Source organism: Eublepharis macularius, chromosome 1, assembly GCF_028583425.1.
Source record: "Eublepharis macularius isolate TG4126 chromosome 1, MPM_Emac_v1.0, whole genome shotgun sequence".
NCBI classification, from domain to species: domain Eukaryota; kingdom Metazoa; phylum Chordata; class Lepidosauria; order Squamata; family Eublepharidae; genus Eublepharis; species Eublepharis macularius.
The window spans coordinates 149,809,571-149,835,405 of NC_072790.1; the positions used below are offsets into that span (position 1 = coordinate 149,809,571).

Below are 25,835 nucleotides of genomic sequence, written 5' to 3' on the forward strand. Positions count from 1 at the left end.
TTCTATCAAATACCCAGGGCCGGATCTAGGGTTGCTGGTGCAACCCTTGCTCCGGCCTTTGCGCGCAGCGTGCACGCATACTCCCAGCATTGCGTGATGACATCACTTCCGTGACATCATCATGCAGGGGGTGGGAGGCATGCCGCCCGCACCACAAGCCAGCCACCCAAGCGCCTGGTGCACCACGGAACTGGTGGCGGCGGCACTGGCGTACACTGGGGCGGCTGGCTTGCCGCGCGGGTGGCTGACCGCAGGGCTGGGAGGTCCTGCGCATGCGGCAAGTCAGCTGCCCCATCGGCGGGGCAGGCTGCTTAGTCCCCCATGCAGCAAGCCGTGGCACGCTCTTGGTGGCTAGCAGCTGCGCCCAGCACCGCCTCTTCTGCAGTGCCAGGGGCAGGCTACCCCCCCTCGATCCGGCCCTGCAAATACCAATATAGCAACTCTTACCAAACAGGAAGAGTTATCATTATCTTTTCTTTCATAATCATTGTCAGTTGATTTGACTTGTTCCTTCATAACTGTTGTTTCATTATCTCTTTCTTCAATTTCCGCCTTTATTTCTTTTACATTTTGTTCCATTTCTTCATGCTTTTTAACATCTTTTTCATAGTCTTTACAGGACTTGTTTGTTATTTTCTCTGGCAATGCCATTTTAAATTCGATATTCGCTGATGTGCAATAATCTTCAAAGCCATAAAGATATCTAAAAGAAAGCAACATAGAAGAGTCACTCTTTCTTAGTTTTATCACACAAATACATATTTGGCATGTAAGTACATCAGCTAGGCAAAAGATGTTTAAAACTGATTTGTTTAAACAAAAAAAGAAATACGTGGTGCTAGCTGGATATTTTTCATTTTTCAATAACTGCCAAAAAAAGATTAAATTAACTGCATAAAGAAATCATCTGAAAGTCAACTATATTGAGGCCAGCCAACCTAGAGTGAAATTTATTAAAGTTTCAATCAAACTAGAAAAAGAACATGTATAACATGATATAGTCAAAAATGGAGAATGATACACAATTAACACTATTATTTTAAAATAAAATTATATTTACATAACTTAATTTTATGCATCATTTACCAGTATGTCATATGTACAGATTTACTTACTTTTTATAAGCACATTTAACATTATATCCAGCAGCTGAATTCAAGACGGGGATCCCAAGATCCTGATACACCTGCTTCCAGACTGCTCCACTCTCAATCTATAAACAGAAAGAAAAATTCTACCTCCATAAAAAGATTAAACTACTTATTCTCACTAATGTAGTTTGCGTCATAATTAATTACAACTATATTTCAGGTAGTTTTGAGCCCTACTCCCATGAATGCTGAATATGCATCGAACCACCTGTTCCTATGACCAGTTCACCAGGTGTACTTTTATGTTGTGTAAAATCTGGCATATGCATCACAAAGTGTGATTCATATCTGGCAAAACAAGAAGGCAAGAATTGTGTATGAAGAAGAACGTATGCATTAGAAGTGTGTATGTGTGGTAGGTGCCATACAACATGTCTGAATAGATCTGAGAAAATAACAGTGGCTGAACCTGGACCATGCACAGACTCACTGCCACCACATGGAGTTTACTTATATTTAAGGTATGTGCATTTCAGTGAGTTACAGTTCGGAATTTATCAGTCTTAAAAGATAATTTGATGGTGATTACAAAGGCACAATAGATGGCTACAACCAGTGGAGTCAAAACTGTAGAGACAGTGGATCCTATCTATACAACTTAAGCTTATTCCCCAGCCACTTATTCCAGTCAACATACATAATTTCAACTCTTTTTTCGTTTCAATTATTTGTTAATGACTTGGTTGGTGTAATTACATAAAGCACCAATTAAAAACCAAATAAGCAATAATACATGAATGTTTAGTTGCCTTGCAATGTAGGATCACATGGCTCACTGGTAAAGAATATGCTTTGCATGCAAAGTTCCTGGCTTGCTGCATCTCCCATAAAAACAGGTATCAAAAAAGAACATTCCCTGCCTGGGACCCTGGACATCTCTTGCTTTCTGAGTACTGAGCTACATACACACATGGTCTGTCATTAAAAGACAGCATCATATATTCATACTAAGAAACTAAAAAGGAAGGAGGAGAAAGCTGAAGCTCAAATACTGAATTTATTCTCCAGTCTGGTTCAGTAATACAGACCAAATTCAGTGAAATTTGACCATTATTTCCTATGGGCAACTCAATTCGAAAATTTCTGGTGGCCTGAGGCAGGAGAGGGGTAATTTTTGGACAGAATTTCATCAAATTTGCAGGGGACAGCAGCAAAAAACAGTTTTTAAAATGCAAAAAAAAAAAAAAAACCTCCCCTCCTCCTTCCCAGACACCAGGCCAACCTCCTCCTCCTCAGAAAGAAAAAACCCAGTGAGTCTACGACTGTCAAACCAGGCAGCAGCCAAGAATCCACTCCACTCACTGGGCAGCAGGATCCAGTCACAGTCCAAAGCAGGGGAGAAAGCCAATAGCAGGCCAGCAGCAAGCAGTCAGTGTCTCCCAGTCTCCAGGCCAGAGCAACATGGAGGCTGACTGAGGCAAATCTCCTAATTTAACTCTTTGCAGCAATTAAAGGAACTCTCCTTCTTGAGAATCCCATTGACCAGAGAAGGAGAGCTACTGCAAGGACTGGCCACTCACATTCCCCCCTCCTTTCCCCCTCCCCCCTCCTGCCTCTGACTTACTCCCTCTCCCTTCTCTCCCCTCCCATCTGGTAAAAAAGTCAGGAAGCAGTGTTTCTTTGTTGTTCCTGAGCAAAGGAACAGCAAGGAACAGCGTTGCCGTGCTTTGCCACGCTTCTTGAAGTTAACCAAATTTACTGAATAAATTATTGGGTAATGCATATTTAAGTTTGGCGATACCAAATTTGACAGAATCAGGTAAAATTTGGTATTTTGCTGAATTTTGAACACAAATTGCACACATCCCTATTCCTAAGGCACTATAGCTAATTTTTTTTTAACTCAGAAAGGGGCACAGGCTTGCAAAGCAGGTTAAATTAGCAACTCTTGGTTGTTATGGAATATCCCAGGAGCATTATCAGATCTATGAGACTTCCCTCTCCAAGCTGCACACCCAATTCTTAAGAGAAAATGCATCTAACATAGGCTGGATCCTTATTCTCCAGATTTCACTATAACTTAAATCTCTGAATGGCCTTATTAATGGTTTCATAAAGAAGTTAAATAAAGCAGAAGACAACACTGTAGCAGATCAAGGGCTATGAGATACAGCCTCCCAGTACCACCTTTTGTAACCTATTCTCTGAGAAAGGCCAAAACACTGTGCCTTCCCAACCCATCCCAGTTAAGCGATCCAGAATGATACCATGGTCAATGGTAACAAAAAGCATGGAGAGGGTCCAGTAGAAACAAGCAGGATGCACTGCTCTATCCAGTTCCTGTCATAGGTCATCAGCGAGGGCTACTTATGCAGTTTCAGTCCCAAACCCAGGCTGAAAGAATCTAGATAGTGTAATCCAAGAATCAATAAAGTTAAGATCCACCAGCTGCTCTAGCACCTTGTACAAACTAGAGAGATTGAGACTGGCTGGTAGTGTTGCCAGTGACCCCCACCCCCTCCTGTTATGGAGTCTGTCATGGACTATGTCAGCTTCCTGCCTTGCTGTTCTAAGACTCTGCCAAGAACTCGGTTAGGGGCAGCATTGTCCTTGCCTGCTTCCTGCCTCTCTGCTGTTATAGATTGTTAGCAATGCCTGTTTCCTGCCTCCGTGGACACATACCCCACCTGGGCCTGGAACAATGCCACTAGCAGCACAATGCCACCTGGGAGGACCCTCTGTGAGCCTGGCCAGGCACCCTCTGGTCAGTTCCCGCGGGGAGCTCCTTGCAGGACGGTCACTGAGTCTGCCCCCGCCACTGGGCAGCCTGCTAGCCAGCCCACGAAGAGTGCCAGGAGAGAAGCCATGCTCTCAGGCAGCAGAGAGTCGCCATGGACAGTTTGCTCTGAGGCTGCCATTCCAAGATCAGGTTCCTGTCACGTTCACGGAGTCCAGCCTCGCCCTGATATGCGTATCGCTGGAAGCCGCCCTGAGATGGAGGCTACGTGCCAACTGTCCAGAAGACCTAATGGATGCATATCAATGCAGCCATTGCATTCCAGGCAGATCCCATCAAAACAACTCCAAGCTTCCTGACAGATCCGATCAACCCGCCTGACACTCCCTCCCCTCCTTTGTCCCCTCTTCCTAAGGTGTCACAATCATACATTCAGACACTAAAATGGCCCATTAGCTATAGTCATAGAGCCAACAAGGTTTTGATTCCCCTCCTGAGAATCACCTGGAAGGCCCCCACCTCAGGGTACATTTTTGGGTACTTAAGCAGGCCCTGCTTGCCATGAGGCACGCGACATTCCTCTCATGACCCCCGACTGTCACTCTGCGTATCTAGTGCAGGCATTGGATATCGCCCTGCTTTGCTGCTGTCTTTCTGCTTCTCGCCGTGATCAGATAAGTATTGCCCTGCTTTTTTGATCTCAAGTGGGTTCCCTGCTAATAAAACGGGTTTTATTAGCATATATAAATAATACAGGTTTTTCCAACCTGTATTTCTTAGCCCTTGTGTGTTTCTTGTGTGTATGTGCTATTGTAGGCTTATGCAACACCCTAGTAAACAAGTTTTATATTGATTAGTTGCCGCCTCTTTATTGCATGAGTAATCCAGAAGTTCAGACTCTGGTATACATTGGTAAAGATCTGCACTAACTTAAGCCAAACTGCTTGCTAATTTCCCCTTAAAATAGCAGTTCTGGTAACTGTAACTATTCTGATCCATAAGTTTCAACAAATTTTCTCTTTACTGCTTTCTTAAAAGTAATTAGGACTATTCCCTCCCTGAAGGAAACATGGGTAATTTCTTCTACTCAATGGGATAGTCCTCTCTGATGATTTAGTAAGTCAGAAAGGGCACAAATCCAGAATATTGTAGGTCATGTATGTCCAATGATATTATCCTCTCCATATTTCCAAGCTGCATAAACTGAAAGCTATCTTTTAAAAAAAAGACAAGTAGAGTCCTTAGCCATATCCAAAATTTGATCCTGTGTTTAATGTTTCCAAAACAGAATGGATATGAGCAGGGCTTTTTTTTTTTTTTACTGGTAATACACACTGGCATGCAGTACTGGCACCTCTTTCCACCCGCAGGTTTGGGCTTCCAAGGAGGCGAACATCATGAGTACCAGCACCTCTTTTTTTAAAAAAAAGAGAAAAAATAACTAGATGTGAGCAAGTCTGTCTGCAAAGAGAGACAGTGTTATGTAGTGCTTAGAATATAAGACTAGGATCTGGGAGACCTTGATTCAAACTTTCATTCTGCCATGGAAACTTGCTGGCTGACTTTGGGCCAGGTACTCTCTCAGCCTAACCAACCTCACAGAATTGTTGTGAGGATAAAATGGAGGAGAGGAGAACAATGTTGTAAGTTGTTTTGGGTCCCCTTGGGGAGAAAATATCAAAATAAATAAATAAACATAGTGCTGATCAAACTAATCAAAGTGAAGTTTGATGAATTCCTATAGCTCACACTGAAGGTAGATGCAATAGGCCCCAAAACACATAAAACAGCTTAGAGGATGCAATGGTGGCAAGATATATGCTTACAATCACTGCTACAGAATACATCCTGCAAAGCTTCAGGGTTTCCATAATTCTAACTTCCACAATCTGTCTATTACAATTATGTAAAACTCCACCCAGAAAGCACCAAACAAGTATTGCTCTACACTCATCAGTCATGTAATCATGATCTACACCCAAGAAGGAGGCTTAAATATGGACAATGAAGTCCTCTAGGGCAATTGTCTTTGCCCCCCCACACAAGACTTTCAACAAAGCTGATGAGAGACTGTTAGGCATTGGGGTGGGTAATACACTAATCAAATTCCTTATCTGTCACAGGAACACCACACACAATGCATACACTTGAACTTAGGAGACTATTTAACTGTATATTCCTGGAGAGCAAAGGATAATTACTATGCACTGCAGCAACCATCTCTTTTTGCTCACTGAGTTATAGGCAGCAGTTGCTAAAGCTAGAAGCCTGGAAAACACAAATGGGATAAATTCATCCCACTTGCATTGCCCACTCAGGCACCAGTAAAACATCCCAAGTTGGCTCAATCATCCAAGATTAAATATTGAATGATCTATCATTCCTTTTTCACTGATCTTGCATTAATCAGTAACAGCTTTACATCAGATAGGATGTTAACAGTGCATTCAGGTTTAACATGGGATGGAAGAAGGAATAAAATGAAAGTATCTTCTTCAGCTCTTCTGTGTCCTTCTCCCACTGCCAAATCTCTAATTTCTACAAACAAACAACATGCACCTCCGAATAAACAACAAAGTTAGGTAAAAAGACAGACAACAGAAAAGCATCCTGCCCAACAATCAACCTGAAAACTATATGTAAGATAACAATCACATCAGAAAAACAGAATCAGCTCTTATCAGGTGCCAAAATAATGAATCACTCTCTAATGCCAGAAAAAGAATACTCTTGCTAGATGGGCACGAACTGGAAAAAAACCATGCGGTTCGTGGTTCGTCGCATTTCACGAACCATGAACTTTCACGATCCTGCCCCAGTTCGCGAACTGGTTCGTATAGTTTGTGAAAACGTCACATCCAGGTCAGCAAATCATTACTTCCAGGTCAGCAGAAGGCCACTTCCAGGTCAGCAGAAGGTCTGCAGGAAGTCCATCCCCTGTTGCCTAGGAAACTGATTGATCGGCGCCAGGCTGTCTGCAGTGATGAACCAAATGAACCAGCCTAAAGTTCGCGGTGATTCCTCAGAAATGGGCTCTGATGAACTACCGGTTCGTGAAGCACGAACCAGCCTGGTTCATCACGAACTCTAGTTCGTATTGCGGTTCGTGCCCATCTCTACTCTTGCCCTTGCCAAGAACCTCCCTATGAACAATCCTCAATGGGACAAGATCTTGCTAGGAGATAGGGATGAGGCTTAATGGAAAAAAGAGCAGGGAAAGGAAACCACTATGTTCAAATCACAACCTCTTCTTTTCCCTGCTGCTGCCTTGAGTCATTGGCTCCTGCTAAAAAGGCTACAGCACTAGAGAATGCACTGCTGAAAACAGACCCCTGAAGGCAATGATGTCTATGACACCATTTCATCAAGGGCTCTTTTATTCTGCAGAGCGTTATTTCCAGAGACACTATTGGCAAGTCCCATCTCACTAACTGCCACTACTATGAAAACTCATTTAGTCCTGCTATTGTAAGATTCAAATGTTAAAAGATCAAGATTCACCCTGGTGCCCCTGTGGTGACTGAAAAAGTTACATGTGGAGTCCTTTGGTCTTCTGCAATCTGTAAATACAGAAATGTTTAGACTATGAAATTTTCTTCCTTAACATATAGTACTTACATTATCAAATCCTCCAAGTTTATGTACAAGTCTGAATAATTTGAACAGGTTCAAGTTTCTGTATCCAAGCACAGGTCGTTTATTAATAGGAGTCCCTGTAAAACAAAGTATTTTGAAGTATGGCTTAGCAGCTCAGAAAAAAAGATCAACTCAAATAGAAATATATGCATATAAATCAATTTTGAATGTCAAACAGAAGCACTTCATACAAGCAGATCTTTTTACTTGAAGTGCTATCACCTTCACCATTGAGCGTTGATGAATGATGCAAGTGATCTGGTGCCCTTGTTGACAGTACATGCAGGAGGTAGTACCAGGACTGTAACCTTGGTATCTCTGTAGGGTTGCCAGCCTCCAGGTAGTGGCTGGAGATCTGGTCTCCAGGCCACAGAGATCAGTTCACCTGGAGGAAATGGCTACTTTTGGAGGTGGACTCTGGAATTATGCCATGTCAATGTCCTTTCCCTCCCCAAACCCCACTTTTTCCAGGTTTCACCCCCCAGATCTCCAGGAATTTCCCAACTTGGAGCTGGCAACCCTATATCTCTGCCACTTCCCATCCAGCCACTGCCTGCTTGGTGCTCAGTAGGAAAGGTGGTAATATTCAAAAATACCACACAAACCAGCACTGGACTGGATTGCATACATACTATGTAGCCTAATTCTGTGAATATTTATTCAGAAGTAAATTCAACTATGTTCAAAGAGGCATAGGAACACAGCCTTAAGCTTATTTTCCTAGTTAATAGTCACGTAATAGAGCTCATGTGATAATTTTAATAAAACAGAGTATTTCTTCCATATAATTACAAAATCCATTATCAAGTGTATGTGGACTCCTAAATTTGCAAAAACATTGTAATTTCTGGCTTAACAGGTGAGTTCCGCTTATTTCAAATAGTGCATCAACAGCTTACGTGACATGGAAAAACACATTCAGTTCTATTAATTCTTTTTAATATTTAGACCAAAGAATACTGGAAAAAAACACTTTAGATATCACGGACATTAGCAGAGCTTATACAGGAAGACTGATATGGTAAAATGCCTACATTTTATCAGCTGATGTTAAAAAAATGATTAACTTTCAATTGCTATATATTGACAGCAACAAAAATTGTGTACAATAAAACAACTATATAGAAAAAATTACATAGAACTATACAGAAAAAAACTATATAGAAAATAATTAAATGCTCACCTCTGTCTTCCATGAATTTATACAGCTGTTGTAGAAAATTCTCTCTTTCCTCTGGAAAGGGTTCTATTTCTTCCTAATTTAAACATTACAGCAAGGGAAGAAAATGCATAGTCTTATTAAACATTACACCTTTATCTAAATTTACATTTTAAAAGGAAGTTCAATACTGATTGCTCCCGGCCTTCCCTTTTCCAAGCAGCCTGTTGTTTGTCCTGGAAATCCTCTGTGAGAGGCTACAGTGCTTTACAAACAAAATGCTCCACAGTACTGAGTGCTCTAGTGACAAAGGGGATTCAGGTAAAATTGCCACCTTCTACTTCAACACAAGCCATCATCAGAAAAGGTGTAAGTGGTCCTGATTATTACTGTAGCACCTGGAACTTTGGTGTATTTTGCCTGCAAGGTTCTCCCAAATCTCAAAGGATTTCAAGACAAACAGCAGGCTGATAGGTTTTGTGAGCTTTTCTGCTGGGTCCTTTCCAATGACTGTTATATAAACATTCTTCTATAAACTGATTGCATTCACTAAGCAGGGTTCACAAATATGAACTATGTGCAAGGCAGACCTATCCTAAATGAGGCTTGAATGCTAAAATGCTTTTCTGTCAGTACAGTTCTTCTGACTGTACAGCTTTTCTGTGTGCAGAGGAGAGAAGGAATATTTTTGCCGAATCCTCCCTCTGGCTCTAGGCTCCCAATTTGTTCCTACTCTTCTCCGGATCCACTGCTCCACAGAAGCACAATTTTTGGAGGGGTGAGGGGACAAAAGACTGCAGTGAGAGGGGAGAGGCAGGGAAATTGCCTTCCTCTAACACAACTCTATTTGTGCTGCTTAGGATCCAAGCCATCATAATGTAATAAAAGTTTTGATATCAAGTCACTAGTGTAATTCAGTGGACCGTATACTACTAGGAGGAATTATGCTAATATGAACACACAAAATTACACTATTATACTTGCCTCTTCCTCACTGCTATTATCTTCTTTTTCTTTTTCATCTTCCTCTTCTTCCTCTGCTTCACTACTGGAAGTTTCTTCTTTCAATTCAGTCTTCCAGTTACTGGGAACAATCCTGGTTTTACGGAATTCTAAGGCATGATCAAAAGCTGCAAATGATATTGTATTTATTAGAACAATGTCAAGCTTGTGCAACCAATTCAGCAAAAAGCAGGCCAGTATTACTCCTCTACTGAGATTTTTCCTCAGGTCAACTGTGCAAGTCATGAGTTTCTCCTCCCATGTGGGGAGAATATCATGTGTATGTATAGGGAGAGATCCTTGATTTATGTGAACATGGGATTTCCTTGACCCTGAGAGCTAAATCCCACATCTATTTCAAAAGGCTTCAGCCAACTTATCACAGTTAGCGAGTTCACTTGTCTGTGCTCTAGGCATCATGTTTTTAGGTATATATAGTATGAGTTGAAAACCCACAAAGAATTGTGGAGGAGCGATTTAGAAATCCCTCTTTTCCAGGATTATTTTAACTCCCAGAAGCTCTTATTACATTTCATGATAATACTATTAACATGAAAATTTCACAAATACACAAAACAAGCAGTGGTCTCTGAGTTGGATCAAAAGCACTGCCAGTGGGGTGGCCCCCTGCCCCCTTCTTCAGCCCTCTGAGCTCCCTTAAACTCTTGGGGGGGAGGGTCAAGTAATCTTCAAGAACAGTGTGGAGGGGGGCAAAGTGGTGATCTATGTTTGGAGGAAGGAACAGTAGAAATCACCATCACCTTCTACACCAAAGGAAGTGCTGTTCATGTAGCAGAATAGCACCCTTGGATTCAACTCTCTACTTTATTATTAATCCACTAGGCAGCTTTTGACAGAACTGAAAATAACAACTGTATAAAACAAGACATCATGAAACTTGAAAGTAAAACAGCTAGCAAATAAAAAATACCCTTATGGATTAAGCTGGAGTTGCAAGTAATCCTTCAAAAATCCCTTCTTGCTGTAGCCTTGCATAAAGCCTACATACATATGAAACCACAATGACAAGGGGACAAAGGCACTCTCCTTCAGTAAAGGTTTCTAACTTCGGTGACACTGTGGAAGAGGCCCTCTCTCGTGTCATCACCCACACCCTTCAGAAGATGCTAGAGAAAAACAACAGAAAGTCCCTAAAGATGACTGAGTATACAAGTAAGTTTCTGTGGAAGAACCTTAAGATATTTTGATCCCAGACTGTTCAGATCCTTAAAAGTTGAAAACAGAACTTTAAATTAGCCCAGAAACTTGCTCAGAAGTAATAGAGATAGTATACAAAAGTTATATGATTTACATGGCTAACCCTGTCAATACTCTAAGACTGCATTTTGGATCAGTTGAAGTTTCAGAACACTTTTCAAAAGCTAATCTAGCTGCATGTCACCAAGGAATGATGGGCCAAAACTCAAATGGACGCTTCTGGTATTGACAGGCAGTGTTCTATAGTGGATAGTGTCTGACTAGGGAGACCCAGCTTCAAATCTTGACTGTGCCACGGAGCCTCCCTGGGTGACCTTGGGCCAGTCACACACATTCAGCCTAACTCACCTCACAGGGTAAAATGGAGGATAGGAGAACACTGTAAGCTGCTTTGGGTTTCAATTGGGGAGAAAGGTGGGATATACATGATGTAAATAAAATACATAAATACCAGGCAAACCTGGTAAAACCTGTCTACCGCTCACCATCCTGGAGATAGCTGCATCTGAGAGAGCACTAAACTGAGCACTTGAATTTAAGGGAGCGTGCCACCTCACTCAACATAAACAAAACACCTTCTCCCAGATCAGCAACAGTATCTCTGTCTTGCCTAGATTGTTTCACTGTGTCATATATCTCAAATATTGTTTCAGAAGTTCCACCATCCACCCAGGACGGGTGGGAATCATCTGGATACTGGATGTCATGGTAGCCCATATTTCCAGATGATTCTACCCAGCAGTTTCATTCAAATGATCAATAGCATGGGGAAGAAGATGGAACCTTCTAGCACCCACATGCCAAAGCCCAGAAGATGCAGCAATAGTCTCCCAGCATCATCTTCTAGGACCTATCCTCCAAGAGGGACTGGAGCCATTACAAAACAGTCTCTCCTAGCGGCAACTCAGCCAGGCTGTCCAAAAGGACATCAGAGTTGGTTGCATTTAAAACCACTAGAATGCAGACTCTCTGTCTATATTCAAAGCTGTTTCTGTCCCAAGACTAGGCCAGAAACCATTCTGAAGCAGAGCCACATACTCAATATCAACCAGGAATTTCTGGAGCCATGCTGCTTTTACATGCTCAAGCATTTTTCCCAAGTATGGAATACTGGATGTTGGCCAATAGTTGTCTTAATTTATACGAACACATGAGAGGATGGCCTCACCATTGCCTCTTTTAAGGTTGTGGGAATCATCCTCTCCCTCAAGAGGATCTAACTTTCAAGAAAGGTAAAGGCTGAGCATGGAGCACAATAAGACTGTCTCTTCAGCGGAAGACCTGTAGTGCCCTGACTTTTGAAACCAGTATCTGTATTTTTATTGAACAACATGAAGCTGTCCTGTACAGAGTCAGACCACTGGCATACTGCAATCATTATTGTCTACTCTGACTGCAGTGGCTCTCCAGGGTCACATGGAGAGATCTTTCATATCATCTACTATCTAATCCTTCTTTTAGAGTGGAGATTGGACCTGACACCTGCTGAATGCAATGTGGATGCTCTTACACTAAGAAATGGCTCCACATAAGCAGAAAGACAGACAGGCATAATTTGTGGTAGGGATGTGCGAATCAGGTTTCTGGTTCAAGAAAAACACCCAAATCGGACTTGATTTGCAAAGATTCAGGATTTCTGAATTGGGCCCAGCATCCTCGGCCTGATTCGGAAACCCTGAATCTAAGCTTCCCGAAGCAATTTTTATCGCCTTGGGACGCTTCAAGACACAGGGTTTTAAATGCCCCTTTCCATGCCGCTGCACAGCTGCAGGGAAAGGGGCATTTAAACTGCAGATCAGTTGCTTGGCAAAGCAGCTGATCCACGCTGACAGTCGCAGTGAAAAGGCCCTTTAAACTCCATCTGGGTCGTAGGGGGATTACCCCCGCGACCCAGATGGAGTTTAAAGGGACATTATGCAATGCAAGCGACAGTGAAAGCGTCCTTCTATGCTTCACCTGGATCACAGGTGAGATCCCCTGCGAACCAGATGGAGTTTAAAGGATCTGCCACAAACCTCGCCAAGCAGCTGATCTGCGCCATGGAGGTTTGAACGCCCCCCCCCCCCGGCTGCCTTTTTCACCTTTTTCACCATCGGGTGAAATAAGCAGCGGGGAGGGTAGTTTGTTGGTGTGCTCCGAATCTTTACGGAGCACAACGAAGCGGGTCAAACAAGGGTTTCTGCTTCAGGTTTCCCGAAGTGGGAAACCCAATTTGGTTTTTTTGCACACCCCTAATTTCTTTGGTAAAAAATGGTATAATTTATGGTATTTCTTTTTGTAAAGTACTGAAGGCAACTGTCAATATTACAATCACAATATATAAATACATACACTAATAAAATTTTAAGGAAAAACCACAGCAGCATAAAAACATGCTATTACAAGTACAGCTAGTATATAGTACAAACCCATAGCTCTTCACTAATTATAATAGAACCAGAACCACTTATTATAATAGAACCAGAAAAGTTTTTTCTTATTTTAAAAGTATTCTAACCTTGCTTTAAAGTAGTATCTGGCTTTGGTGAAGTATCAGTAATTTCTCGCACATCTTTCCTTGGTACTGAAGAACTAAAAGAACAATGATAAAGCAAGTTTTAAGAAATCAACATGATAAACATAAATACTTTTTAAAAAAATTGTATTTTGATTGTGGGTTGATTTTAATATAGTAATTTAATCTTATTCTTAATCAACAACAAAAGCAATTAAATATAATAATTCTCTGAAGAAACAATAGTCAACAGCATTATGATTGTGACAGAACCCTAAGATTTAATATGGCTCAAGAGTGCCACATAGAACATCTGGATCTTGGGCCCCTGAGGCTTATGTATTCCATTCCACATTAAGGCTACCTGGTCAACTTAATCCCTTTTTGACAAAGGGCAACCAGTTTAGGAAAGAGTCCTTTTTTGTCATGGAAGTGCAAAGCCATTAAAACGGCGGGTTTATCCTATAATAATTCCCTGATTGATAGAAATAGTCTCTGACATCAGAGATGGAGCTTTGCTTGAGATTGGTTAGATCTGCTAATCAATCTCACCAAGGAGGCTGGCTAGGTCAGACTCCATTGACCATAAATATTTGGGAGCTCGAGACTTTTCTTTGTTCCCACTTTGGAACTTCCAGAACCCCCAAGAGCAGTGGGCTAGGGGTTAAGGATTCCTCCACTATCTTGATACTGCAAGGAACTCTGTACATGCTCTGAGGAAACTGTTACAACTTAGGTAAAGTGTGGTTAGCTGAGGTAGCTCAACATTATTATTTTATTTGAGATGGTGTGCTGTGAGATAGTGTGCTTTGCCCTGTATTTTGTCCTCCTTCCTGCCCCTTTGGAATCTACTCACTCTTTCTCTTTTTTTCCTGTAATAAATACTGGCCCTTTTCACACTACATACCTGCTTCCAGAACATCGCAAAACGCAGCGCAAAAAACGCGGAAGATAGTGTCTTCTCACACGAGTTTTGGTTGATGTTGCACGAGTTTTGCGCGATGTCGCACAAAACTCTTGCGAGAAGACACTATCTTCCGCGTTTTTTGCGCTGCATTTTGCGATGTTCTGGAAGCAGGTATGTAGTGTGAAAAGGGCCCTTCTTTCTATACAAGTATTTTTGGCTTCCTTGGTACAATATTTTTCTCTGGGATATTTCTCTGACTCACTTCTCTACATACCAGACCGTTACATTGTTATTTTGCTAAGGCTGAGCTAGAAAGGCACCTTTCCCAGAAGATCAGTCTAGATGTTCTCAGGAGGTACTTGAGCAGTAGCAAGCAACTACCAGGGTGCTTTCTGGGGAAACCTTGGTCTAAGGTTGTCTCCAGCAAGGAAAACCATGACCTACCTTTTCCTATCTGTAACAATTATAATCAACGTCAGTTTTGCTGAGATTGGTTATACCATTTTGGAGCCAACTGAAATAATATGAACTTACGCCTTGCAGTGTTATACAAACATGTTGCACACAGCACAAAAACAGATTATTTAGAAATCATCTTCTGGGATGATCTCCATCATAAAACAAGTTTCACTCATAAAACAAGGGCCAATCTAAGCCAAATACTGGCAAATCCATAATTGGATCTCTAGTGCATTTTCATTCATACAAAGCAGTGCATACAGGTTATACACACAGGTTCATACAAACTTGCATACAGGTTATATATGAGACTGGGGAAATGACACTTGCAGAGAGAAAAAGTCCCCTACATCCACACTGCGGTGCTAATCCAAACTGGAGTCCTCCATAGCTTCTCTTTACAATGGAAATCTGATCATAGATCAAGCCCACAGACCATTAAATGGCTATTTACTTGAATAACCTCACCAATTTTCACTTTACTAATTCATAGGCCAACCACACCATGACATTTTAGCATGGAAAGCAGGGCAGGACTGAAATCAGACACAGTCAGGACTTTTTTTGAGCAGGAACGCTCCGGAACGCCGTTCTGGGAGTTCTTCAAAGAGATCACATGATCTCCAAAGAGATCACATGTCTGGTCACCCCACCCACCTCATTCTGCTTCCTCCCGCTGTGCAGCCCAGGCTCTTTTTGCCTCCTGGTGCAAAAAACAGCAATAGGCCCCATGTGGCAGCTTGCCCAGGAGTAGCTGCTTCCTTCCTCGATAACACGGCCTGTGGCAAGGCAAGGAAGCCAAAGGTGAGTCCGCTCTTAAAGTCTTTAAAGACCACCCTTTCTACGGCAGAGGAACATGGGCAGGCTAGCTTTAGCTAGCCTGAAGAAGTCCTATTGGCTGGCTTGGGGGGAGAGGGAGTTTTAAAATTTAAAAAAACCAAGCCACCTGACATAGTTTTAAAATTTAAAAAAACCAAGCCACCTGAAAGAGCAGAGGAACATCGGGCAGGCTAGCTTTAGTTTTAGCTAGCCTGGAGAAGTCCTATTGGCTTGGGGGGAGAGGGAGTTTTAAAATTTAAAAAAACCAAGCCACCTGAAAGAGCAGAGGAACTTCAGAGAAGAGAAATATTTTTGCTGAAAGAATAACATATGCTTTGTCAGAAGACAGCCAAAGTCAGGGAGACCTGCAGCAGCAACAACCTGGTTCTAGCGCATGAAATTGCTATATAAGAACCAACTTGCACCTTAACTGTTTGCATTTTAGTTTTAAATCAGGGTAAAATAAGGAATAGAGGCTCTGCCTCTCATGGTTTTCCATTTTCTAGAATTTGCATGCAAACATAGTAACTCCAGATGGCATTCATTCTCATTCATCCCATCCTTTCCCTGCTAATCCCTGATGTTTTGAAGCAATGTGCCCTGAACATGTTGGGCATTGTGATTTTAAAATCTGTGAGCCTCTTAGAAACAGTTTTGTGTAGGGTAGGATTACCAACTCTGGGATGGGAAATTCCTGGAGATTTGGGAGGGTGAAGCTAGGGAGGGCAGGGTTTGGAGGGGCATGACCTCAGTAGGATAAAATGCCATACAGTCCACCCTCCAAAGCAGCTATTTTCTCCACAGGAGCTGATATCTGTCACCTGGAGTTTCAGTTGTAATTCCAGGCGATTTCCTGGCCCCACCTGAAGGTTGGCAATCCCAGCAGGGTTATCAATATCAAGGTTGGGCCTGGAGTTCTCTCAGAATTATAACTGGTATCCAGACTACCAAAGATCAGTACCCCTGGAGAAAAAGGCAGCTTTGAAAGGAAGACTCCATGGAATACCATAGAGTCCACCCCACAAAGCCATGATACACATTAGAATCTGAGAAATGAAAGTCTTAGAAAAACATCTAGGAACTGATCTCTGTAGTCTGGACGGCAGTTGTAATTGCAGAAGTACTCCAACCTTTATCTTGTAGTTAGTAACCCATTCTGAAGACGGTCTTTTTTGAGAGGGCCTTTGGTCTATCAGTTGCTGACCCTGTTATTGGTTCTACACTAGAGCTTTGTCTTGGAAACAATTTCTGAGACTTTTTAAAGTGTTTTAATATCTTGGCTGTTTTGTATCTGGTCTGTTTTTTCTCTTGGGCCGGGGGGGGGGGGCAGGTTGCTATTAGAATTTTGCACTCTGCTAGATTCTGAGCACAGGTGCTCCTGTCTATTGTCTGTGGGAGCTTGAGTTTGCAGTCTCCTTTGATTTTTTTCTTTCCTTTTGTTTCACTCTGCTAATTTTGAAATATTTGGGCTATGTTTTGCTCTCTTTTTCTTTTGCTTTAACCAGTCTTAAAACAACACCACCTTTCCTCCTTTCCCCTTCTTTGAATGATAGCAAATTCAAGAACTCAGAAGCTAAGCAGGGCAGACTTGGTTAGCAATTGGACAAAATGTGGCAGTGAAGAGGAAGAGCTGGCACTTCCAGGGGGAGGGGGGCACTTCCAGGGAGTGACGTCACTTCCCAGAAGTGACGTCATTGTGTGTGTTTGGGTGGCGCGTGCTTTGCGCACGAGCATGGACTCATAGAGAGTTCCACCACCTCTTTTCCCAGAAAAAAAGCCCTGGACATAGTGTTTCCTATTCTCCTTGCTTAACAAAATATTCAAACTTATCCTATATCTGCTATGTTATGATTAAATATTGGGTTCGTTCAGACATAACATGAAACCATGGCTTATTTTAGCTCTGTTTAGTTAGTGAAATCAGAATTTGGCCTGCAGACAATCAGTGAATCTCATGTGATAAGCCTTTGAATCAATATGCAGGGACTCACACATCTGCCTAAGATTTTGGGAGTTCAGGTTCTTCTAAATGAAATCTTCCCCACACCTCTCTTCATCAGTGAGAATATATGGTAGAGTGAGTGACAGCTGTAAGGTTTGCTGCTGTAAGGTAAGTTTTGTTGTGTGTGTATAGGATGCTGAGAACTCTGAGGCAAGAGTTGGAAAAGAACAACAGATAGTTTATATATGTATAGAAATGTAAAAGAACACTTCAACAAACACAGACTTCTAACACAGTCAAGGAAATCCTGGTTGAGGTGATCGGAATTTAATGCTGGAGATAACAGACTTTATGCCTTAAACCACCACTGAATGATACTGGTTCAAACTTCTATCATTCAGAGACTTTCCTTTAAAACAGATTGTTTCTGACAGCTGTCTACAGTCTAAAGCCAGGGTAGATCCTCTCACCTACTGGGAATTCTAACACCTTTCCCCAAGAGTCAGACAAAACTATACCAGGTCTGCTCATCACCGGAGTTAGGCCAACAACAGGATGTTATGTTCTCTCTAAAGGGTAGAGCTGTTCCCACTCTCCATTGCGCTCACTTTCAGGCTGAGCTATATACTCTGCTCTCTTCTTGAGGCAGTCCTGAGTCTATCAGCCACTGCACCACCTCTACCCACATCAAGCAGCTTTCTCAAAGGTGATTAGATATAGTCTGAAATAGGCTCAGATACTGGCAGCTGATTGGTTGTTAACCTTCAGGGGCAGGATATCCTTCTATCCATCACATCTTGGCAAATCCTGTCTTTTTTTACCCACTTCCCTGCCAGAAACCCAGCAGTTATCTCAGCCTGCATCACAGGGCTCAACTGAAGGCAAAGCCTTGCTCATCACTAGAGATGGGCGCGATCCGCATTACGAACGAAAAAAACCCACGATAATGGTGATCGTGTGATCGCAACCCGGCAGATTGTGATCATCCACGGCCAACGATCCAGCGGTCGGGAGAGGCCTGGATCGTGGCGTTCGGGCTCAGTTCGGGGATCCAGACACTCAGGCGCCAGCAATCTATTCCCCTAGCAACGGAGCCAGGGGAATGCCTGAGCTCTGTTTGCCCTCCTTCTGTCGCCCTAGAAACCCAAATGGAAGCCCAGCTTTCCTTGATCAGCAGGGCTTCCTTCCAACCATGGAGCAGTAAAGCAGTCACAAGTTGGGAGAAGACACTCAGGGGAGGGAGGGGGAAGGGGGTGTTCTGTAGCCATGAGCACTCCAATCTCATCCCTGCAAACCCTGATAGGAAGCTCTGACAGCCAAACATAGACCTCCTGTGTTGCTGAATGGGACCCATGTTATAAATAGCCGTGGTCTCCCAGGCTGGGTTTCACTTTCTGCGAGCAGTGGAGTGGGACAGAGTTCTTGCTTGCTACTTGCTAGCCTTGAGAGAGAGAGAGAGAGAGAGAGAGAGAGAGAGAGAGAGAGAGAGAGAGAGAGAGAGAGAGAGAGAGAGAGAGTCGGCTGCCGCCACAACCCATCTTCTCCCATAGCTGGGAATACCAGCGTGCCCCACTTTGGCATCCACGATCCACGGTTTGGGAACGGGAGATGATCAGTGTGGATCATTAATTCGGGATCGTCGCCAGCGCTGAACCACGATCCACTGGCTCATTAATTTTTTTGGGATCGTGCCCATCTCTACTCATCACCACTTACTTACTATTGGCCATCAGCAACGTGAGAACAAGACCCCACCACCACCATCAAAAAGGCAGTAAGGCTTTTGCATAATCACTTTCCTCATTAAAAGCTTAGGAAAATAAACTTATGCTGCCAATTTCAGTGCAACCTCTGCATGCAAACTCAACCAAACCCACTCAGAAGCATCCCATCTCTGCTCCAAAGAATACAAGTTGTTTGGAACAGCCACTGCATGCTGCCTCCATCCCCTAAGTCTTATTCATATTCCTCACCATGTTTCCATTTCCATGCAAACACATTTCCTGCCTATCACTTACTAAAGTCCTCACCCCACGAATGGCCCTTAAGATCGTGTACTCCCACCATCTGTTTCTACTCATACAAGAAACATACAGCTAGTGTTACACAAACTTTTTCTGAACACAGAAAATTACAAACAAGCTGAAATAGCTGTGAATGCTAGCTTATACAGGTTGTGTATAAAAGGGTGAACTACAAGAAACATCAAGGCAGGCCATTTGCTCTCCTCTATCCTGCCCCCACAAGTTCATTGTCTCAGTATAATCAATGTGAACTGCCCATGCTTGCGTAAACTAGTTTCCAGCTTGAGTACAGGCAGAGGTCTAATGGCACTACCTTTCCTCTCCTCAAGAATGCATGGAAGGATCATGTCACCTTGCTGTGTCTTTAAATGAGGAGAAGTGGAGGTGAGGTTGTGGAGATTCTGGCCTGGTGGATGACCTGGGCCAGGAGAGGAAACAGAGGGAGTGCAACTCTATTGTGCTGGACTTCTCAGCAGCTCTTGATATTTTCGATCATGGTACTCTTCTGGTCCTCCTTTCTGAGCTGGGATTGGGAGGCACCATTCTTACTGTCATTCCAGTCCTGCTGAAAGGACAGATTTCAGAAGATGGTGCTAGGGGACTGCTGCTCTGCCCCTTGGCCTCTGACCTATGGGGTCCTACAATGTTCTATCCTGTGCCCCATGCTTTTTAACAACTACATGAAACTACTGCATGAGGTCATCAGGGATTCAGGCTGGATTGTCACCAACAGGCAGATGACACCCAGCTCTATCTCATGCTTCCAAGTGATACCATGATGGCTGTAGAAACCCTGAACCAATGACTGAAGGCAGTTTTGGAGTGGATGCAGGCTAACAAATTGAAGGTTAATCCTGATAAGACAGAAGTGCTACTGATGAGTGGAATGTCTCACCCAGGATTTAAGGTGTCACCCATTCTGGATGGGTTTACACTCCCCTTTAAGGAACAGGTCTTCTAGTTTAGGGGTCCTCTTGGATCCAGGCCCACCTACCACTGGATAAGCAGGTAGCAGCTCTGCCTTTTACCAGCTTTGACAGGTTAGCCAGCTGTGGCCTTTGCTGGGTAGGAAAGATCTGGCCCCTCTGGTACATGCTCTGGTTACATCTAGATTAGATTGCTGCAATACCCTCTATATGGTGCTGTCCTTGAAAAAGCATTTGGAAAGTTCAACTGGTGCAGAATATTGCCACCAGGGTGTTGACTGGAGTAGGCCACAGGGAAAATATCACTCCAGTCTCGGCTAATCTACACTGGCTCCCAATCTGTTTCTGGGCAGAATTCAAAGTGCTGGTGCTGGCTTTTAAAGCCCTATACAGTTTGGGACCAACTGAGCTAAAGGACAGCCTACTCCCTTATGAACCTATCTGACCACTGTGGTCATCTTTGGAGGCCCTGCTTCAGGTGTCTGTGCTTTTCAAGATTAGACGGGTCACAACTCAGGAGAGGGCTTCTCAGTAGTGGCACTAAAACTCTCTCCCCAGGGAAATTCACTTGTCTCCTTCTGTTGCGGTCTTCTGCCAGCGGGTAAAGACTTTTTCATTTTGCTTGGCATTCCCTCAATGATCCCTCCTACCTCCCCAATGTTTTTAACTGTTGTTTTTATCTTTTGCACTTATTTTAAGTTCTGGTTTTAAATTGTTTTAATTTATGTGTTGGTTTTAATGGCTTTTAAGATGAAATTTTAATTTGTATATTTTAATTTGTTAATCACCTTGATAGTCCTGCGAGGGTTGAAAGGCAGTGCAAAAAAATTGTTAATAAATAAATAAATAAATAATAAGAGCCATTTCCTTTTTGAGCAGCTCTTGCCAAGCATTAAACTTTGGCATTAAAATAAACCAGGATTAAGCCAAAATACTGTGTTTGTATGTAACGTGAAACTGTAGTTAAGACCAAACCATACTTAAGACTAACCGTAGTGAATAAATCAGATTCATATCAGCACAGGTTTGAATGATCAATTCACCTTGGCTAGTTTAATTAAAGCATGGTTTTCTGTTACATCTGAACAAATCCACTGCATAATGATACTGGAGAATTTATATTTGTAATTATAGTATTAGAAATTTTTGCTTACCAATTATCAAGTTCACCTTCACATTTTTGCTAAATTATTTAATAGCAATAAAGAGTTTGCATCTTTCTACTCACAATTTGCCATCCTTGAAAGAACGAACAAGAATGTTATCCTTTTTTACTGCAATGTCATCACTACAGTCAGGACAAACCACCTGCATAAAATTAGAAATATCTCAGAACGGAAAGAAGAATTCACATAAAATATTTCACAGGAAAACTTAACTGTTCATATCTAGGAATTCACAAGGCTGGTCAGGCCTGCCAACCTCTGCCTTGGATACCCAGCATAAAGATCCACTCCCTTCCTGCGAAGTTCTCTGCAAATTAAAAAGGAACTGGAGGGAGGGCGGTTTTCTTCATGGAGAGAAGAGAGGCTGATTTCTCTATCAAAATCTTGTGATTGTGCTAGTAAGAGTTCTTGCACTACTGCCTGAATGCTAAGGGGAAAATGGCTAAGAATGAATAAACTGAAACTGAACCCTGGCAAGACAGAAGTAATGCTAGTTGGGAAGACTGAGGTCCTGAAGAATATTGTGCTCTCACTTTCAGTGGGGTTCAGGTAACATGCTTAAGAACATAGGGGTCATACTGTAACCAGCATTACTGCTGGAGAAGCAAATTAATGCAGCTGCAAAAAACACATTCTTGGAACTTCATTTAGTCCAAAACATGGCCCCCTCCCTTGATTCAGCTCATGTGGCCACCTGAATCCATGGCACAGCAACAAAAAGGCGAAGCTAGTGTAATGCCTTGTACATGGGTCTGTCCTCAGCTTGGTTATTACTTGGAGCTACTAGAAGCATGCATATCACACCCATTCTTGAGTCACTTCACTGGCTGCCCATCAGTTACCAAGTTCAATGCAGGGTACTGGCTATTCCACACAAAACCCTTCAGAGCCTTGGACCCTCATATCTGCAGGACCACTTCTTCTGCTACGGTTCCACCATGACAACTTTTCTCATTGGAGCAGGGCCTTCTGAGGGTGCCACTCTAAAAATGGGAATCAAAAATGCTCTCTGTTGTTCCCCCCTGCCCTTTCTGGAATGGCCTGCCTGAGGAGGTCAGAAAGGCTCCCCTGCTTCTGTCAAAAGATGGTGCTTTTATAAAGGGAACAGGACTGTGAACTATACCACTGTATTGTATGTATCATCTGTTTGCTTTATTATTATCCTAGTCTCACTGAATGGTTATACTTATGTAAACTGTTTTCTGCATTGCTTAACATGTCATGTCTAATACTCTATGCTTCATTTTAGATTGCTCTGATCCTAGTCCTATTATATTTCTTATGAGATGCCTCATCATACTGATTGTATTTATTTATTTATTTATTTATACTACGCCTTTATTGACTTACACTGTGTAATCCACCTTGAGTCTCAGTGAAAAGGCAGTCTATAAATAAATAATTTTTTTAAAGTTAAAAATAAATGTGAGCACAAAAAAGACCCCGTTCCTAGATCCTTTACCATGCACAGAGGAATCAGGGGAGGTAAAAGGTATTTCTCCATTGGTGGAGGAAGGCATCATCCCACTCACCCTAAGGGGCAAGGTCAGAACTCTGTACGAGGGCCATTCCCAAATGGTGGGAGGAAGTCCCCCAGTTTCAATCCTCCTTTTTCTTTTACTTCACACCAGGCTTCAGAGAAGGGAAGAAGTAGTGCAAGACCTTCACACAACTTCCCTTTTCAACGCCTACTGTAAAGTGAGAGAAGGAAGAAGCAATGTAAGTTCCCTTCAATCCTTTTACTTCTCCCAAGTCCAGCATGAATTAGGACACTGAACTAGTTTTCTATACTTGAGATAGAAGAGAATGGAAAACAGGATCATTGTTGACTACTGGTGGGCTATTACCAGGATTGCCTCCCCACCCCCCGCTGGGAGCAGAATATCTCCTGTTCCCTCACTTCCCCTCACCTGGCTAGTAGTGGGGGAAAGGCAGTTGGGGGGAGTCATCATGGTGCAAAGCACACATGTACTCCATGACACATCAGAAAATGGTATCATTTTCTGGTATGAGGAAGACATGGGAACACAGATGCACTTCATGTGCACGCAGGGTATGTACCCACTGTTCCCACCCCTCGCCTTGGCCTCTAGGGGACCTGGTGCCCCTAGCTAGGCCAAATTTTGCAGACTGCTGTTCGCAGTTTGGTGTAGTGGTTGAGAGTGGCAGGACTCTCACCTGGAGAACTGGGTTTGATTCCTCACTCCTCTGCTTGATGTTAGCTGGATGACCTTGGTTCAGTCACAGCTCTCTCAGAGTTCTCTTAGCCCCACCCACCTCACAGGTTGATTATTGAGAGGATAATAATAACACACTTTGTAAACCACTCTGAATGTGGCATTAAGTTGTCCTGAAGGGAAGTATGTAAATCAAATGCTGTTATTATTATTATTATCTGTTCTCAGAAAATTTAATTTATTGAGCTGCTTCAGCATAATATAATCTACCACAGCACTGTATTAATTGTTTACCTTTCCTATTTAAAATCAGTGCCTTGGTTTCAAGCCCTTGCTTTGCCTATCTTTGGCTTCCAAGTATGTGATTATTATGCCATTCTGCCAAGTTACGGAATCATCTATTAAGTCTGATTCTTATTTGAACAAAACAAATACTCTTTTGTACTTCTATCTTTTGAATAAAATAGTAGTTTGTAAAGCTTTACTATGGGATTCAAATAATTAAGCCCAGTCAATTTTTTAAAAGTGCGTGTGTGTGTGTGTGTGTGTGTGTGTGTGTGTGTGCATGCGCGCATATACACGTGTGTGCATGCTGGCACAACAATCTATGGAGAGCTTTGCTAATAACAGAACCATTCCCCATGTTGACTAGCAATAATTCAGACACCTCTGGTGACTTAAAATTGGTGATCAGATGAGTGAGCGCTTGTATAAAATTGTCATACGCAATAAGTACAAGTAATAAATATTTTAGCAAGGGGGATCCATCCATTCTGCTAAGTAAAGTTTGAATCATTCCCCTAGTAAAAGGTGCCATCCACCATGTGGGTCCACTTAAGTTAAAGGAAGGGTTCTTAAACTGGATGAAGGCGTCAAACTTTGCTGAGTAGAGCGGAAGGATCCACCCCATTATTTTTAAAATGCTTTCGATGTTTTAAGTGCTTCACATACATTATCCTGTAATTCTTGTAACAGCTCTGTTAGTATTATTGTCCTTATATTACAGATGAGGGGACTAAGGTTGAGTATGCAGCAGGTGGGTTTGTGGCTGATTCTCTAGTTCACAGGTCATTCTTTCAGCCACTGTTATATACAAGGTCTATAAACAAATTGTGAATAGTATTTTGGTAAATAGTCTAATCTTACTTGCGTCGCACAACAATTTAAAGTTATACAAGAGACAGTTCACCATATGATGTGAACTGTGATATGTAACTTCTAGAGCTATACAAATAAAGCTATCAAACATATAACAGAGAAATACTTACCAACGCTGGAAACCAGAGATTTTTCTTTTTATCCACACTAATATAGTCTACACATACAACTTTTCCTAACAGTTCATCAGTTTGTTTCCTGTCATCTTCGTCATCTTCACTTGAGGATGATGAAGATTCTTCTTCTGGGCTACAAGGGAAAAATGCAAATTAACTATATAGTTTATAATTCAGAGGTAATAAATTACAAGGATTTAAAAATAATCAGAAACAGGAACAATAGTTATTTGAAATAGCCAATGGATTCAATACCAATCTGTTTTCTAAAACATAAAAATCTAACACAAATACATTCTCAATATACTATAACAATTATAATGCCATTTCTAAGAATTAATATGCGAGCAACTGTCTTTTTCAATGGAAAAGAGCAAGAGCCCAGTAGCACCTATAAGACTAACAAAATTAGTGGTAGGGTATGAGCTTTAGTGAGCCACATCTCCCTTCTTATTCAAGCATCTGATGATTCAGCCAAATAGTCAGCTGATCTGGGAGAGTGTCACATGACATGGGCAGCTTAACTACAGAAATATCAGATGGGCAAACCTGGCCTTGAGTCAGAAAAGGTAGAAGTGGTGTTGTGAAAGCTGTCATGCCAGGGATCAATTAGTCTTGGAATTAAGTGAGGGGAAAGAAGTCAGAGAGGGAACTGGTGTCTTTGGCTGTCTCTTAGGTAACTGATGAAGTTTATTTAAATAAATTTAATAACAACATAATAATAACATTTGATTTATATACCACCTTCAGGACAACTTAACACCCACCCAGAGTGGTTTACAAAGTAGGTTATTATTATCCCCA

At 42.2% G+C, this 25,835-nt stretch overlaps 1 protein-coding gene across 2 annotated transcripts in view; it reads right to left on the reverse strand.

Moving 5' to 3' along the window:
• The window catches only part of ARID4B (AT-rich interaction domain 4B), a 185,219-nt gene that overhangs the window by 49,243 nt on the left and 110,141 nt on the right, over positions 1 to 25,835 (reverse strand). For both annotated transcript variants that reach the window (XM_054976567.1, XM_054976559.1), the window contains exons 8-15: positions 25,026 to 25,164; positions 21,643 to 21,722; positions 13,341 to 13,414; positions 9,608 to 9,753; positions 8,648 to 8,720; positions 7,447 to 7,541; positions 1,116 to 1,213; positions 448 to 703 (exon numbers count right to left, since the gene is read on the reverse strand). In XM_054976567.1, coding sequence (XP_054832542.1) covers positions 448 to 703; positions 1,116 to 1,213; positions 7,447 to 7,541; positions 8,648 to 8,720; positions 9,608 to 9,753; positions 13,341 to 13,414; positions 21,643 to 21,722; positions 25,026 to 25,164 — 961 coding nt within the window. The remainder of the gene's footprint in view (positions 1 to 447; positions 704 to 1,115; positions 1,214 to 7,446; positions 7,542 to 8,647; positions 8,721 to 9,607; positions 9,754 to 13,340; positions 13,415 to 21,642; positions 21,723 to 25,025; positions 25,165 to 25,835) is intronic.